Here is a 16,690-nt window from a genome sequence, read left to right as displayed (position 1 = left end):
TACTTACACTCGTACGTTGCGAAAAGGCACACACATGAGATATGGGCTTCGTCATATCGATCCACTACCAAACCATGGGATGCACGCACATGATTCATCGTATCACGTACTAGCTGTGCGCTGACTGCACTCTCGATTCGTCTCGCATGCCGGGCTAGACGCGAAGGCGGTCGGCCAGTCGTATAATCTAGCGAATAATGCTACTTTTTCTATTTTTTTTCTGTTGGGTCCCGATGCGTGAGAAAAATGGGTGCCATGCGTGAGATCGTGAGACGGACCCTGAATGCGTGAGTCTCACGCACAATGCGTGAGACTTGGTAGCTCTGTTTTTTTTGGTCGCGCATGGTATCCACTCGTCAATGTAAGTGCCCCCCCCCCCCCCGGAGTCTACTCCACTCGCTGAAATGTGAAGAACAGTAGAAGTTAGAACCTATTAATTTAAAGAAAATTATAATTTCTGTTGTATTTTGACAAGTGATACTTACCGTTGCAGTAGTCTACAATCAAACTTTTAATTTCCAATTTTGCAGACTTAAACCTTATTCTCCAATGTCTCGCCTTATTTAATTCACATTCATGTAGAATTTTTTAGGCCTAGAAAAAATAGAATGCTTGATCGACAACGTAGTAGACCACCCAGCACCGTAGTATTAGTAGGTGTCGCCGCTTTCCTCTGAAAACAATGGCAACTTGAATTTGAAATTGATGATGTTATGTCAGTTTGTGTAGGCCTCCTACAGCAGACAGGCAGCAAATTTCTGCAAGTTACAAGGAGCTCGAGAGACAGTAATCCCAGGACTGGAGCGCTCGGGCGGCCGGCCGGGAGTGGGGTTGCGAGACTGCTATGCGTTAATTCACTGCCCAACTAACTGCAAGCAGACCACTAGTTACCGGTACCGTATATCCCTATGATGATGCAGACCAAAGATGCAACCATACCGTACCGCTACTTGACTGAGACCGACATTTTTTACGAGGTCAGTGCAGCGCAGCGTGAGCCATCGCCAGCGGCTAGCGGGGTCCAAGGTGCTGTCGTAAGCAGAGAGTACCGCACCATGCGGTTGATCGTATTTTTAGATCGTTATACTAGTAAACAAAAACACACATGGAGGGAGGCGTGGCCTGATGCATGCAGAACAAGATATGATTTTCAATACCTTCCAGATCCCCCCGATCTCATTAAAAAAAGAAATTATTTGTCCTGTATGTTGATAAAAAAATGTCATCAGATACATCATTTTATACAGGCCATTAAAAAGTTCATCTTTCTTGAAAGACCAAACTATTAAATACATTCTTGAGTAGACTGACGTTATATGTACTTTTTGTCTGGTAAAGGTAGACGGCCGGGGTATACGGTATAGGGTTTTTGTCATTTAATCATGAAAAAAAAGCATGTGATTTTTCAAATCATAAAACAGGCTCTTCAAATGTATAAAGGATAAATTGATGGTGAAATCAAATGGACAATCCTGCCGTTTGTTGTCAGAATCCTCAACTTCAACAACAAAAATAAAAACTTTGAAATATCAGCCAATCCTAAGTCCACCTTATATGTTTCTGTTAATATAGAATAAGCCTGACATGGAAATTTTTGTCAAAATATCCAACAAAATAAGCTACAAAAAGTTTTGCATAGTTTCACACTGACAGGTATAAGCGTGCGTATAACATGATTGGTTGATGATCGATGCATATTTATTTGTATCGTGAAATATATTTTATATTGATTCTGCTGTAATCATACAAATACTTGCACTTCAGTATTTCTAATTATTTTGATTCAACAAAGAGTTTCTTTATCACTGAAATATGTAAAAATTGAATGTTTGAACTTTGATAATTCTGTTTTTTACATAACTTGTAAAATTGTCAAATTTATTGAATTGTTCAACACGATTTTTTTTTGTACTGCACAAATAGAAAGAGAATGAACAGTTACCTAACTCTTCAGCTCTATCTCTTTACATCCAATTTTTATACAAAAATTCAGTTAATATCATAATTTGCTTCCAATAACTATTATGAAGGTATCAACTACTTAATACCCATTAATCAAGTACTAACAAGTCGTATGTCCTGAATGCTGATCATCCACAAAATTACAGTTGGACAGCTACAAAGGAATAAAGCACTATACCATATACATGTATGCATTCATTTGTTTTCATTAATATTTAATTAATATCAATGCCCCTATGCTTGAACTTTACTGCATTTGAGATGACTCACCTTAATCAGGGACGTGAGCATGTCCCTGCCTTAATTTAGGACCCTAAATTCTTATAGATGGGATTTCCCTTTGTATTAAGTGAAATGGAGATTAACAAAGTATGATGGTGGTAAAAAAAGTCTACACATCTAACGATTTAAAAATTGAAATATACAATTTTCTTGAAAAAAACATTGGCCGGCTATTTTTAGATTGAACAAAAAGATGGTGCCCCATGTCTGCGAACCCATTCACTTTACACACAGGGATTTTGATGAGAAACGCTGTATTTTGAAGTCGTCTTATGAAATGCCCAAAATTAATTATTTTCCATCATTTTGAGTCAGATTTTTAAAATGAATATCTTTATATGTATTACATGTGTGAAGTTTGTGTTCGTTGCGTACATTATGTTACTAGATTTTCGCAGACTTTGGGGAATTTACCATTGTCATGTTAGAGGAGATAAATGTCTTGACAGAATTCATGTTCAGGCAAGTGCAAAACTAGGAAAAGACTGTGATCCCAAACTCCTGCAAATGTTCCCATGCATTAAAATTTGTTTTGTTTACCGGTATATTTGCAATGTTGAAATTTTGATATTGTATTTGATATTTTGGCTGGCATGGACAGCTATAATGGTGAACTCTCTTTAAAATTTACAAAATGATTAGAATAAAACTAAATGGAATTTTTCTGATTGTTCTATTATGATGAAGTGATATGATTCCCTATCACTTTACCTTATTCTCCCCCCTCTCTCTCTCTCTTTCTTTCTCTCTCTCTCGCTATCTATCTTACATCAATTTGTTCACAGGGAAGATGCATAAAATATATGCAACATGTTACAAGCATAATTATCATTATAATACATCTATAGAAGAAAGTAAAGACAATTCACAGATATAATGTAAATATACAATATATTTTGTAGCATTTATTATGAATGATTTCATGGTAACGTCCAACAACTTTACATCAATTATAGAAATGATTAGATTACTGCATTATTCCAAGATGTCTAATTTCATTCATAACTACTGTACATATATTGGGCTTTCTTTAGTAGACTGCCCATTACCCTTGAACCATTTGCAAATGTAAATGATAACCATTAGAAGCCCCAAGAAATAATGTCAAATGAAATTAAACAGAATTTAATAAAATATTTTAAACAAGGGGATATTACAATGCAGATAATAGCAAAGAAAATATAAATATATGAAATAAAACCTTCTCTGGATATTTTGATGAAATAAAAATATACAACTACATTTACGTAGTTTGGAAAATAAACAATTTCAATACAAATTCTGCACAAATCTTTAGATTTCATGCCTGTCCAATATTAACAAAATAATTCATAGATATAAAGTAAATAAATACAAACCTGTTTGAAATCTAAGATCTCTTCATAAAGGCTTATAGAATGTAGCTGTTTTACAAAGTTTTATGGTGAATGGGGGATTATGCACGCATCAATGGAATTCTGGAATAGTAAGTATCCCACACAATTTAATACAAGTTGATAAAATTGGGTTTTTCAACTTTGCATTGATAATATCACCAGAGCATTACCAGCAGCTTTCCCCTCATCTTTTCTTCTTTCATTTTCCTAACTTGCATTGAGACTTTTAAAAAGTACAATGCCTATATAAGAACTGTTCTGTTGTTATTATTATTATCATCACTAATTCTCAGTTATTTATTTTTTAAAATTATGATTTGCAATCATCGCTAAAAACTAAGACAAATATAAATTCTTTGGTTTTCATAGAGCATTTTCAACAAAATACTTATAGTATATTACACCATCAGAGGGCAATTAGTTCTGAATGATAATTATATCGATTTGTCAACTCATATTTTCGTTCTTGATTAAGGCCCTGTGAAACCTGAAAATGGCTTTAAAGGGATGGTCCAGGCTGAAAGTATTTGTAGTTTAATAAATAGAGTAGAGTTCACTGAGCAAAATGCCAAAAATTTCATCAAAATCGGATAACAAATAATAAAGTTATTGAAATTTTAAGTTTAGCAATATTTTGTGAAAACAGTCATCATGTCACATCTCCACTTTTTCTTTTGTATTTTACTATATGAAAATAGGCTTATTCAAATGTTTTCCTCCACGAACTAGAAAAATTGGATTGACATCTGATTTAGTGCATTAGATATTTATTGCTGCAACTTATTTCATTATAAGGGAGACATATAATTCACACAAGTATGAAATAGTGAAGAAAATGTGATTTTATGTAATAAGATAACAAAATGGAAAGTGGAGATGTGACATCACCAGCTCACCTAATGAATATTCATGATGACTGTTAAAAAAAAAATATTGCTAAACTTTAAACTTCAATAACATTATTTGTTATCTGATTTTGATGAAATTTTCTGCATTTTGCTCAGTGAACTCTCCTCTATGTATTAAGATATAAATATTTTCAGCCCAGACCATCCCTTTAACAAAGCAGAAAATGATCATGAGTCCATTTAAAAAACTTATTTATATCCATGTTTCATGGCAACACCAGAATGTGAAATACAACATATGCTTCAGTCTAATCATTTGTTTACTTTATGATCACAACAGTCAGATTATGATATATAATGCCTTCTTACTCATCAAAATAGCACACTGAGAAAATAGTTATTCATCAGGAAATGATGAATTCTGCAATACATTTGGTTGTTTCTTGTTTAAACCTGTTCACTACTCATCCTTAATTTCAACAAACAAGTAATTCCTTGATAATCATTTGAATTTCCTTTTACAAACATAAATTGAAAATCGATTTAAAATAATACTTCAGAGGTTTATGAAATAGTAATGATTAGTAGGACTCTTGTTACTCACAATGCACACAATTCACTCCACTTTTTTCAATACATGATTAAATGATAATCTGCAACAATGAATAAGAAACTAGTAACAGAAAAATTGCAGCATATATAAAGTAAACTTTAAACATATAAGGCAAAATATTTCAGTAAATCTTTCAGGTATACATGTATTTAATGTATATTTAAGCACCATATAAAGCACTCAACTGAGATTGATATCCAAGGAATATAGGGCATAATATATCCAGTTGAGAGAGCAATATTTACTGTTTTAGTCATTTCCATGTCTGTGGCGTATATACAATGTGACTATCTCAGTGTCAATACTATAATGTACATATGATGCACATTTATCAGTACACTATGGCGATGCAGCACACTCAACGGTATCCGCATGTCATTGCAAAAACCCAAGATGCCTGCATTTGCTACTAACTCCACAAGTTTGAAAAATGTGCATTATTTGTCTTATAAAACGGAAAGCAGTGTGAATTCATAAAGAAAAGGTTGCTCGAATCTTTCTAATTTTTCTTAGAATTGCATAGATTCGTGGGTCATACCTGCCTTCTATTATATCACAGGTGTATCTAGTATGTATGTGGCACCAGCAGCATGCCTTTACTTTGAAAGAATGCATATTTCAGATGGTGTCTCAGTTTAAACGATATGATGAAAATGATGCACCCAAAATGCACAGTGCTGCAAGAAAAATGGCTTGGAGGTTACATAAAATTTAAGCATAATCATTTGACTTGCATACACACTAATAGCTACATCTCTGAACCCGTTTTATAAAACAAATTATTAATACTGAACAAATTTAATGAATTTGTAAAAACATTATGCTCATCATGCTATCTGTTAGTTAGGCAGAAGTTAATTACTAAACAGCTTCATGATATTGACAGACACACTTTACACAATTAAATTATCCACCTTATTGACTAAGAGAAATACATCTTATCCTTACATTGAAAAATAGATCAGAAAAAATTCTTAAGCATCAAGGATATGCATTTCATACATATGATAATTGATGTATAAAATAATGGAAAATAAACAGACTCTTATTTTCATACACACAAAAATGGTGGAATATAATTATGTATGATAACCAATCATATCAAGTTATACCAATAAAACAAAAAGTTCTACAAACGATCACAAACATACTTGATCAAGATTTCATTAAATGCGGAATTCGTGAAATTATTGTGAGGCAAAATTATAAATGTGAATATAAGACAAAGTTTCTGTCCTATAACTTCTCTCATACATTTACAAATGATTTTTTAACAAATTGGGAGGTTTCATAATGCATTTTTTCCTCAATATTTCATTCTGTCAACACATTAATTCAAGTTCACTATAGCAAGATTCAATTTGAAATTGATGTCTAGTTTGCAACCATTATATCTGAATACTTAGCTTAGATGAAATTTGTTGTAGTAAGAAATCTTGATTGCCAGCTCAGAATTGGACATTACCTGCTATGATAGGTGTTTGAGATAAGGTGTTCTTGTTTATGGTAATAAGGAATCTTAGCAGGTGACTTAGAATCTAGGTCGACTAGGTGACATGCTACATGGAATCTCTGTTCCTTCAAGGATACAATATCATCATCCATGGTACTGAGGGTGGAAGAGACAGAAAAGAAAGGATTGAGAAAGAGAAAGAGAGAGGGAAAGGCGGGCAGCATGATACAAAAAGACAAAATATAGGAAAAAATTTGGGGATTTTGGGCAACAAAAATAGTTTAAAGTAAAATTAGATTATAAGAAGGCACTACGGATATCATTTCATAGTTGTGATAAACTTAAAACATTTGACAATATCTATCAAAATCAATGAAATTTTGATGTCCAAGATGATTTGCAAGAGCAAAAAAAATCAAAATCTTTTCATGCATAAACAGATTGAAAGGAAAATAAATAACTTTGTTTAATAAACTTAGAATATATTCCGCTTGCAAATAGCCTACTTAATAGCTTGCCGTTGACAAGCTTGTTGAATTATTGACAAGCTTATGCAAGTCTCTGAAAGTTAAAATGTGCAACATTTATACACTTGCATGATCACATCCATTACAAAAAAAAATGCTGCACATTTACCTTTCCACAAGGGAACTGTGCCTCAAAAAGCAAGAAATAACATGGTCCTAAGCATACCTTGAAATGGCTGCTGGTTTGAATGTAATCAAAATAGAGCAATCCCTAGCTGTCCTTGACATCATGTAGGTTTTGAGAAGATTTACACACTCTTGGATTGGTAGATCTAGTACCTCATCATCACTCAATCTCTGCTTTAGAATTGTTGATGAGCTAACTGTAAAAGACTGGTCGGTGATGCCTAATCCCTCCCTGAAAAGAATTCAAGACAAATCTGAATCTTTATCTGCAATACAAGATAAAACTTACAATATTTGCATTCATAAAAAAAATTATTAAAGACTCTAAAACAGTTTTAAACAAGAATTGTTGAAGTACAAAAGTCAAAATTTGTGACTTTGCCTTTTCATTTATTAAAACAGTAATTTTGGGGAAATGCTTGTTTTGTATAATTTGTTATAGATGACAACCACACCTTACTCTTTCAAAGAAATATGGAACTTGAAGAACGTTTGAGACATGAATACCTTAGTCAGTTTTGATAGCATCAAGGTCTTTGGAAGGATTTTGTCCTTCAATTTACTTAAATTGTTAGGCAGAGCTGTCCATAACAACTCAGCCAATTATGACTTAAGGTGACTGCACACCTTACGATCAGTCTGCGACCCATTTTCAGAATAAAATGTAAAAGGACTTGATGCTAATATTGAGACTTGGAATATCTAACTGAGTAATGTTCTAAATCATTGTACGAATACCTGTGTTCAAATCTGTGCTATCATCCTTATGGAATAGAAGCAAATTTAATATCTAGTCGTAATGACGTCATAGCAGTCGTACAATTGCCTAAGATTTGAAATTAATTTGGTCTTTACTCTAAAATAAAGGCTTGGAATCTTCCAAAACGGTTATATTAGTATTATTTCAATTAATCTTAACTTCAAATAAAATGATATGTTCCATTCACTATTTCAGAAAATGAGCAAAATGCGATTTGTTCCCAAATCGGATCGCGAACAGTCGTAAGGTGTGCAGTGGCCTTAAGATACAGTTTTATATTCATTCACAAAATTGAAAAGCTTGTGTAGAGTAATCCATGCAAAAAATATTAATTTGGACGTACTTACTTCTGCTCAGGATATTGATAAAGATGATTCATGTATCTCTGGTATATCTTATGTATCACATCAATACCAAGAGTGTCCATATGTTGCATAGTTAAGATACGACCAAGGACACAACCATTCGCAAGTCTATAGGAACTAGCATCCTTCTTATGATCTGAAAAAATTAGAACAAAATACACTCATTCATTTCAAAATGCATTCTATCTTTCCATGTTGAAATTTGTGAAGAATATGATAGGTGGATTAAGGTAACAAGTGGAATGCCTCTGCATCTCACAATTCAATATAGCAGTAGTGCTAACTTTGAAAACTACTGTAACTCGCACAAGATGTTCAGTGATACTTGGTTACTCTTATGTCCAAATTTTATGAGCTAGACCAATACACTTACAGATATATGATGGTAATTCAACAAATACCCCCAAGATGGCCAAAGTTTATTGACCTTACATGACCTATGACCTTGATCTTGTGACTTGAAACTCGCATAGGATGTTCAGTGATACTTGATTACTCATATGTCCAAGTTTCATGAGTCAGATCCATAAACTTTCAAAGTTATGATGGTAATTCAACAGATACCCTCATTATAGCCAAAGTTCATTGACCTTTGACCTTGGTCATGTGACCTGAAATGCGCACAGGATGTTCAGAGATACCTGATTACTATTATGTCCAACTTTCATGAATCAGATCCATAAAGTTTCAAAGTTATGATGGTAATTCAACACATACCCCCAATTCGGATAAAGTTAATTGACCCTAAATGACCTTTGACCTTAATCATGTGATGTGAAACTCGTGCAGGATATTCAGTGATACTTGATTAATCTTATATCCAAGTTTCATGAACTAGGTCCATACATTTTCTAAGTTATGATGACATTTCAAAAACTTAACCTTAGGTTAAGATTTTGATGTTGATTCCCCAAACATGGTCTAAGTTCATTGACCCTAAATGACCTTTGACCTTGGTCATGTGACATGAAACTCAGGCAGGATGTTTACTAATACTTGATTAATCTTATGGCCAAGTTTCATTAACTAGGTCCATATAATTTCTAAGTTATGCTGTCATTTCAAAAACTTAACCTTCCGTTAAGATTTGGTGTTGACGCCGCAGCTGCCATTGGAAAAGCGGCGCCTATAGTCTCACTCTGCTATGCAGGTGAGACAATAAACCATATTTCATCTGATAGCATGTTGGGTATTTGAATAAATAAAGTAAACTTACTTGATCCATGTTGCTGACCTTCAAAACATGGTATCCATGGTGATGACCTCTTGTTTATCTCTGGTAATGTTGATGTTTTATCTGATCGACATAGGGTCTGTATTAGAAGACTTATGATATCTTGAATACAGTCACTGTAAGAAACAAAATTGAAAAGTTTGATTCTTCTGGTTACTCAGTCTGGATCAATTACCCTCTCTTTCTTCTCCCTGACATAATGGCATCATTGGGCACGGGCCCAGTCTCACTAAGATTTGTGATTGATCTGATCGACCACAACTATGGAATGCCAACATTTAAAATACATGTTTTGTTTTCAAAATATTTTCTAGATATAATCTGTATCACACATTCAACTTTGCTTTGACAATTCAATATGCTTCCTCTTCACTCACAAAAAATAAATCATTGCGCAAAGTTCCTGTAGAATATTTTTTTACAATGATGGATTTCCTTATAGTAAGATGGGACTGTCTTTTGAGCATTGCTCAAAATTGTTTTGCCATTTGATAAGCTGCTTGATTAATTTCTCATTGTGCAAACTTTGAAATACTGTAGCACTTTGTATGATTATCCTTGTATGGAACTCAAGCCAAGCAAATTCTGAAATATGCCTATATCCCCAGATTGATTGGTCAACTGCCACTTTAATGACCACAGGAATTGTCTCTAATTCTTTAACAGAAAGAGAAATAAGTGTGAAGCTATGACAAAATTTGCACAAGGTGTAATAATTCATAAATATTATATGCCCAGCAGAGCAACAAAGCAATCATTATATAGTAAGGTGATTGACCTTTTAGTGAAAGACGGAGGGATACAAAACTCCTCTGATGACAGAGATTCATTGTGGCATCCAAACCAACTCTTTATCGCCATGGTGATATTTTCATGATCATCTTCTGTTGGTAGTGTCCTTTTTTCTCTTGGATAAATCAGTTCACCATCCTATATCAATAAATGATAAAGAGTATAAAGTGATAAATATTTTGAAAGAGGAACTTCCAGAGAGCATCATTTCTCATGGGGCAAATGAATTTACATAGATATGTTTATCTTTTTACTGGAGAAGAGACCATGTGAAGAGAAATTTAATTAATATTTCATCCAATCTCTGATTCAGCATATGCACTTTTGATATTCATTTTATAAAGAACATGCACTATTTATATAAGAGAGCAAATAACCACTTGACTGAAAAAAAAGAGTAATTACTTGTACTTCAAACAAAGAATTTGACTATAAAGAGGTAGGTGCGTGCTCAATTGGTGGAGTGTCCGTCTCAAAACCAGGAGGTCAGGAGCTCAAACTCTGCCCACGTCAGACCAAAAGACATAAAAAGATGGGAGCATCACGCGATTAAAAAAAACAGCAGTGCTGACTTTGAAAACTACTATAAGTCACACAAGATGTTTATTGATACTTGGTTACTCTTATGTCCACGTTTTATTAACTAGACAAATACACTTACAGAGATATGATGGTAATTCAACAAATACCCCCAACATGGCCAAAGTTCATTGACCTTACATGACCTTTGACCTTGGTCATGTGACCTGAAACTCGCACAGGATGTTCAGTGATACTTGATTACTCTTATGTCCAAGTTTCATGAATTAGATCCATAAACTTTCAAAGTTATGATGGTAATTCAACAGATACCCCCAATTTGGCCAAAGTTCATTGACCTTTGACCTTGGTCATGTGACCTGAAATGCGCACAGGATGTTCAGTGATACTTGATTATGTCCAAGTTTTATGAATTAGATCCATAAACTTTCAAAGTTATGATGGTAATTCAACAAATAACCCCATCATGGCCAAAGTTCATTGACCCTATATGACCTTTGACCTTGGTCATGTGACCTGAAACTCCTGCAGGATATTTAGTGATACTTGATTAACCTTATGTCCACGTTTCATGAACTAGGTCCATACATTTTCTAAGTTATGATGACATTTCAAAAACTTAACCTTAGGTTAAGATTTTGATGTTGATTCCCCAAACATGGTCTAAGTTCATTGACCCTAAATGACCTTTGACCTTGGTCATGTGACATGAAACTCAGGCAGGATGTTTACTAATACTTGATTAATCTTATGGCCAAGTTTCATTAACTAGGTCCATATACTTTCTAAGTTATACTGTCATTTCAAAAACTTAACCTTTGGCAAAGATTTGGTGTTGATGCCGCTGCCGCCGTCGGAAAGCGGCGCCTATAGTCTCACTCTGCTATGCAGGTGAGACAAAAACAGGATTTTCATTTTTTTATGAAGGGAGCGGGACAGATAAACCTCTATAAACAAGCTATAATGGTAAATGGGATACTTGTATATCAACAACAGAAAAAACCTACTATGTTATGTTCAATGCCCTTGTGCTTAAACTCATTTGTGACAACTAGTTATTTGAAATTTCATTTAAGCACATTTTTATTCCTAAAATTGATAGCATAAGTCTTTTTCTATTTCATTGAAACACTTTTCCTTTCAATGTTCATTTCAGGAATGAACTAAGATTGATAAAGGATACCTTAGAAGTATTCAAAATATTACAACAAACACAATTATTGAGCAGTATGTGCATATGTTTAACTCTTTCTTCTGATGTGTTGTAAATGATTTAGAGGGTTCTCCATCAAAATGGCTTCAGCTAAACCACAAAATACAATTCCTTCATTAGAAACTAGTTTTATAAAGAAGGAAACATATAAGCAACAATTCACCTTAAAGATGCTAAGGTTGTTTTGTGGTGTTTTGAACAATCCTTCAATGGCCTGTCTCATTCTCTCTGGATCTCTGAAAAATATTTTCAAAAAAAGGTTCAATGAACATACATGTACATATATGTACTAGTAGTTTACACACGATCAGATAAGAAATAACAATATAGGGGAAGGCAGGGTAAGTTGAGCATAGGGGCAAGTTGAGCCACAAGTCCCAGGCCAATAATGAATGAGTCAGACATTATGGTGGTGTCATGTATTGATGACCCATAGCATAACACCTAACCCCACCACATTGTTTTTAACTTTGAAACAAAAAGTAGTTTTTTAGAGGGAAAATATGAATTTCAGCCAAAAAAGTAAAAAAGAGTGTGAAATAGATAAGTGCTTTATAAACACACATGTCTTTAAATATAATAGAGACATGATAACAACATTATTAGTCCAGGTATGGATCTTCATTCTTGTCATAGTATTTTATATGATGGATGCATAATAAATGTGTGGATACAAAATTATCGCACTAAGTTCGGACTGGGGTAAGTTGAGCCAAACAGCATGGGGCAAGTTGAGCCATGGTAATTCCTATGGTAATGTATCTTAAAAAACAAACAAACCATAAAAATCGATTGAAATGCTGGCTGAAAGGAGCAAATTTACATGACTGCTCTTTTCCTTTTAAATGATGTTAGTATTTATAGAGAATTAGCAAGTGAAAAGACTTTAAACAAAAAATTGACATGCTGGTTCTCCCCTCATACATTTTGTACATAGTTTTTGTGGCTCAACTTACCCCAGAAGGTGGCTCAAACTTACCCCATATATGGGGCAAGTTGAGCCATTTGACATTGTTTTTTTCAAAGGTCACGATGACTTTCAGTGTGGGGATAGAAAGTTATATATAGGTGGAAAATATTTCAGAAGAATTAAATTTCAAGGCAAGGTACTTATTTCGACAAGATTATTAATCATATCAATTCTAACATGCAAAAAGCAAGAACTGTCACAACTTACCCCGCCTTACCTTACTCTGATTGGCAATACTGTATCCAAAAGGCTTTGTTCTGTATAATAATTTACAGACTAGGCCTATGACAGATTGTTTTTCTGTATTATTTCAGTAGAGTGCATCTTGTTTTGCTCATGACATTTGGGAAATGTATTTTACAGAACATACATTGAGTTCATGAAAGCACAAGAGAAACGGTGGCGGAAAACTGTAATACAAAACATTCAAGAGTTGACCAAAAAAATCAATAAAGATTATAAAGTAATAAATGCAATTGAGAATTAAACTAGATGGATTATCAACTGCACACTGTTGGAATGTATGCCTCTGACATTGCCATGTCTGAACTATACTGCATACTTTATTTTGATATTGTGAAACCATCAAATTAATTCAATTGCATTATTAAACTGTAGAGTAAATCATAAAATGACCAAGCCATTCCCTGAAACTAAAGATCATAGTCATTCCTATATGCTTGCACATATAAACAAAGTTTGAAGGCAGTCCCTCAAACAGTTTTTGAATTATCACAAAAAGAAGATATATTTCAAGATGCATGTTCTCTGTGACCTTTGATCTATGTTCCTCTAAACTAATCAGATCATAGTCACTCCCGTATGCATTCATTATCTAAATATGTAGTCAATACATCAAACTGTTGAGATATCATGAGAACAAAAACGGGACGTACACCTCCAGCACCACCTCCGGTGGGCGTAAGCATGATAAAAATACTGATAAATCTCATTTTGGGACTTATTTGGCAAGTAATATTTTAGTTCGCAACAATAAAATTGTTTTTCCAAGTTTTTTTTTTCAAATTCAGTTTCAAATTTTATTCCACATCTCATAAAAAGTACAAAGTACAATACAAATTTAAAAAAGGTAAATGCATATTAAAGGTGCAAATGTATCTCTTCAAATGCAAAGGAGAGGGGAAGTATTTATATAGTTAAGTAACAGAAAAAAAATCTTAAACAAAAGTAATTTTACCCAGAGAAAAGATTGACAGGGCAGTATTTGCTTGTGTAGTTCCATTGACCTTCTTTCCTCTGAAAAATAATATAAACAAACACACAGAACCTCATATATCAGTATTTACTCATTCTGTGATAAATGTGAATATAATGCTCTTAATATCTTGATTGTAATGGGATTTTATTGAAATCTTTGGCAGAAAACTTGTATAAAATAAGTGCTATTTACAGAAGTACAATATAACAATTATAATCTTTTATGATAAATCTTGAAATTGAGTTATTGATCACTTTAATATAAAATAGATTTGCTGAATGTAATAAAAAGGTGTCCTGAGCTGCTCCTTTTAGCTAAAACAGACATATCATTTCAATAAAAAAATATCACTGACAACTCCCCATCCCCCCCCCAAAAAAAAAAAATACCTTTAGTCAAATATTGAAATAAAAAGACATGATGGTATAATTTACTTCCTTAAAATACAATAATGACAATTTTTAAGATATTCCTGAATAATCCTAAATTTCAAACCTTTAATATTTGTTGCATGCAGAACAAGCAAACTGGTTGATCTTCAATCTCTGGAGATGAAATATGGTGGGTGGGTATATAACCTAGTTTAGGCTGAAAATCAGAGAAAGTAATGATAACTTTTTGTACACAAACCAATGAAAATCACAAAATCAATACAGTACACATTTTTGACATATAAATAACAAATATATAATAATTACACTGTGGTTATTTAATATGTCCTTAAACTAACAGAGATAAAGTTTAATCACTAATTGACAATATCAGCAGCAGATCTGAAAAAGATGCTCCTGAAAAAAAATGATATCAGAAAAAAAAATTCATGAGCTTTGTAATAATTTTCTGTTCTAATTGCCAAGGGCAAACTTTAATACATTTTACTGAATATGTTAATTTTTAGCTAAGAAATCAGATCAACCTTATATTAATATTGATGTGTACTGTACCTTTAATTCTACAGTAAGAGTTGATGTTCCCTTTTGACCTTTGTCATCTAAGAAGCAGTAGTTTGGTGAGCAGAGAACTGATGTTTGATTGGGATCTATCATCTGATGGCATCTTTTTAAAGGTCTTTGGCTCTCAAATGCTTTGCTTACTGAATCAACAAAATCTGCACTCACTGGAACGCATTTCTGTGCAAAAAATCAGAAAAAAGTTTGTAGGATGAATAACAGCTATTAATACAAAAAAAAAATGAGATGAAAATACAGCAAAAACTTGGAAAATTGATTAAGACATATCTCAGTTATTTGTGATTATCAGCCCTCTCATGTTATGCCTTATATTAATATCAGAATCGTGTAAAGTTCAAAGCAGCATAATAAGATGTATCTACAAAGTCATAATCGCTGCATCACAAACAACAAAATAGGAATGTTAACATCTCACATATTGTACTTGAGGAAATTTACAATGATCCAAGAATAGGGCGAAGGGGTACAAAACAGAATAATTTACCAGGTACTCCAATGGTGTTAAACAAATAATAATTATAAAATAATAAATTAGAACTTGGTACGTCGGACTGACAAGGAACAAAGAAGATTTCTATTAAACCTTATGAATGTCTTTGATTCACACAAGACTTTTATAATATACCAGAATTTTTAAATAAGAAACTTCTTTATGAATATGGCAGTAGTAGCCAGATTGCATCTTCTTTATGAGCAAGGATGTACCTAGGTTGTGTCTTGCCCACAAACAGAGTGTTACTAAAGCTAAAACGTGATTTACAATATCAAAGATTTCAAAATGGAACCTCTGAAATCAGAATAACTGATGTACTTACTGGAATACTGGAATATCTCCCCAAGATAGGCAGGAGGCAGTTTTTTATGTAATTAATTTTTGCCAAACACTCCATTTTTCTAGAATTCTGTAATCAGATTGATTGAAAAAAAATTGATGATAAATATTACAATTCAAAAGTATACACATGGGTTTCTCATATGAACATTCTATGTTGAAAGATTTCTACTCTTGTATTAAGTGATTTATACAAATTTAAAGTGGGAATATAGTGTAAAAGACAAGAAGATTATCACTACCAGGGGCAGGGCATGACAAACCCGCTTGCCCGGGACAAGAGAAAATGATGTGTGGGCAAGCATTTCTCAAACTAAGTCAATTGCCCAATTAGGCAAGTGGTTGTTTTGGAAAGAAGATAATAAAATATCAGTAGACCATCTAAATTTCAATATCTTTTTGGTAATCACAACTTTCTTTCATATTATGTCAAACCAGTAAAAAAAAGCCGGGAAACTGATGTAAAATCAGCGCCAATTACCAATAATTTATCGCCAGGTACCTCGTTCCAAAAACTGTGGCCATCTATTTTCCATATAACCTTGAAATTGTTTTGATTTAATTGGAAACTACCGAAAAAATGAAGATTATTCAGCTCTTTCTTAAC

General features: G+C 33.3%; 2 protein-coding genes across 4 annotated transcripts in view; both read right to left on the bottom strand.

The window, feature by feature from the left end:
- The window catches only part of LOC121410411 (ankyrin repeat and SOCS box protein 13-like), a 35,087-nt gene extending 34,088 nt beyond the window's left edge, over positions 1 to 999 (bottom strand). Inside the window, exon 1 of the mRNA XM_041602485.1 lies at positions 486 to 999. The gene's annotated coding sequence lies outside the window, so the exon portion shown is untranslated. The remainder of the gene's footprint in view (positions 1 to 485) is intronic.
- Positions 1,000 to 4,614: 3,615 nt separating this feature from the next.
- The window catches only part of LOC121410407 (inositol-pentakisphosphate 2-kinase-like), a 33,513-nt gene continuing 21,437 nt past the window's right edge, over positions 4,615 to 16,690 (bottom strand). For all 3 annotated transcript variants that reach the window (XM_041602478.1, XM_041602479.1, XM_041602480.1), the window contains 10 exons: positions 16,067 to 16,153; positions 15,225 to 15,410; positions 14,776 to 14,868; positions 14,260 to 14,318; positions 12,255 to 12,327; positions 10,325 to 10,476; positions 9,529 to 9,662; positions 8,295 to 8,448; positions 7,228 to 7,419; positions 4,615 to 6,690 (listed from right to left, as the gene is read on the bottom strand). In XM_041602478.1, the coding sequence (XP_041458412.1) occupies positions 6,543 to 6,690; positions 7,228 to 7,419; positions 8,295 to 8,448; positions 9,529 to 9,662; positions 10,325 to 10,476; positions 12,255 to 12,327; positions 14,260 to 14,318; positions 14,776 to 14,868; positions 15,225 to 15,410; positions 16,067 to 16,153 (1,278 nt within the window). In that variant the 3' untranslated portion in view covers positions 4,615 to 6,542. The remainder of the gene's footprint in view (positions 6,691 to 7,227; positions 7,420 to 8,294; positions 8,449 to 9,528; positions 9,663 to 10,324; positions 10,477 to 12,254; positions 12,328 to 14,259; positions 14,319 to 14,775; positions 14,869 to 15,224; positions 15,411 to 16,066; positions 16,154 to 16,690) is intronic.

Source organism: Lytechinus variegatus, chromosome 3, assembly GCF_018143015.1.
Source record: "Lytechinus variegatus isolate NC3 chromosome 3, Lvar_3.0, whole genome shotgun sequence".
NCBI lineage: Eukaryota > Metazoa > Echinodermata > Echinoidea > Temnopleuroida > Toxopneustidae > Lytechinus > Lytechinus variegatus.
The sequence above is the reverse complement of the archived record's forward strand: the minus strand, read 5'-3'. Positions and strand labels throughout refer to the sequence as shown.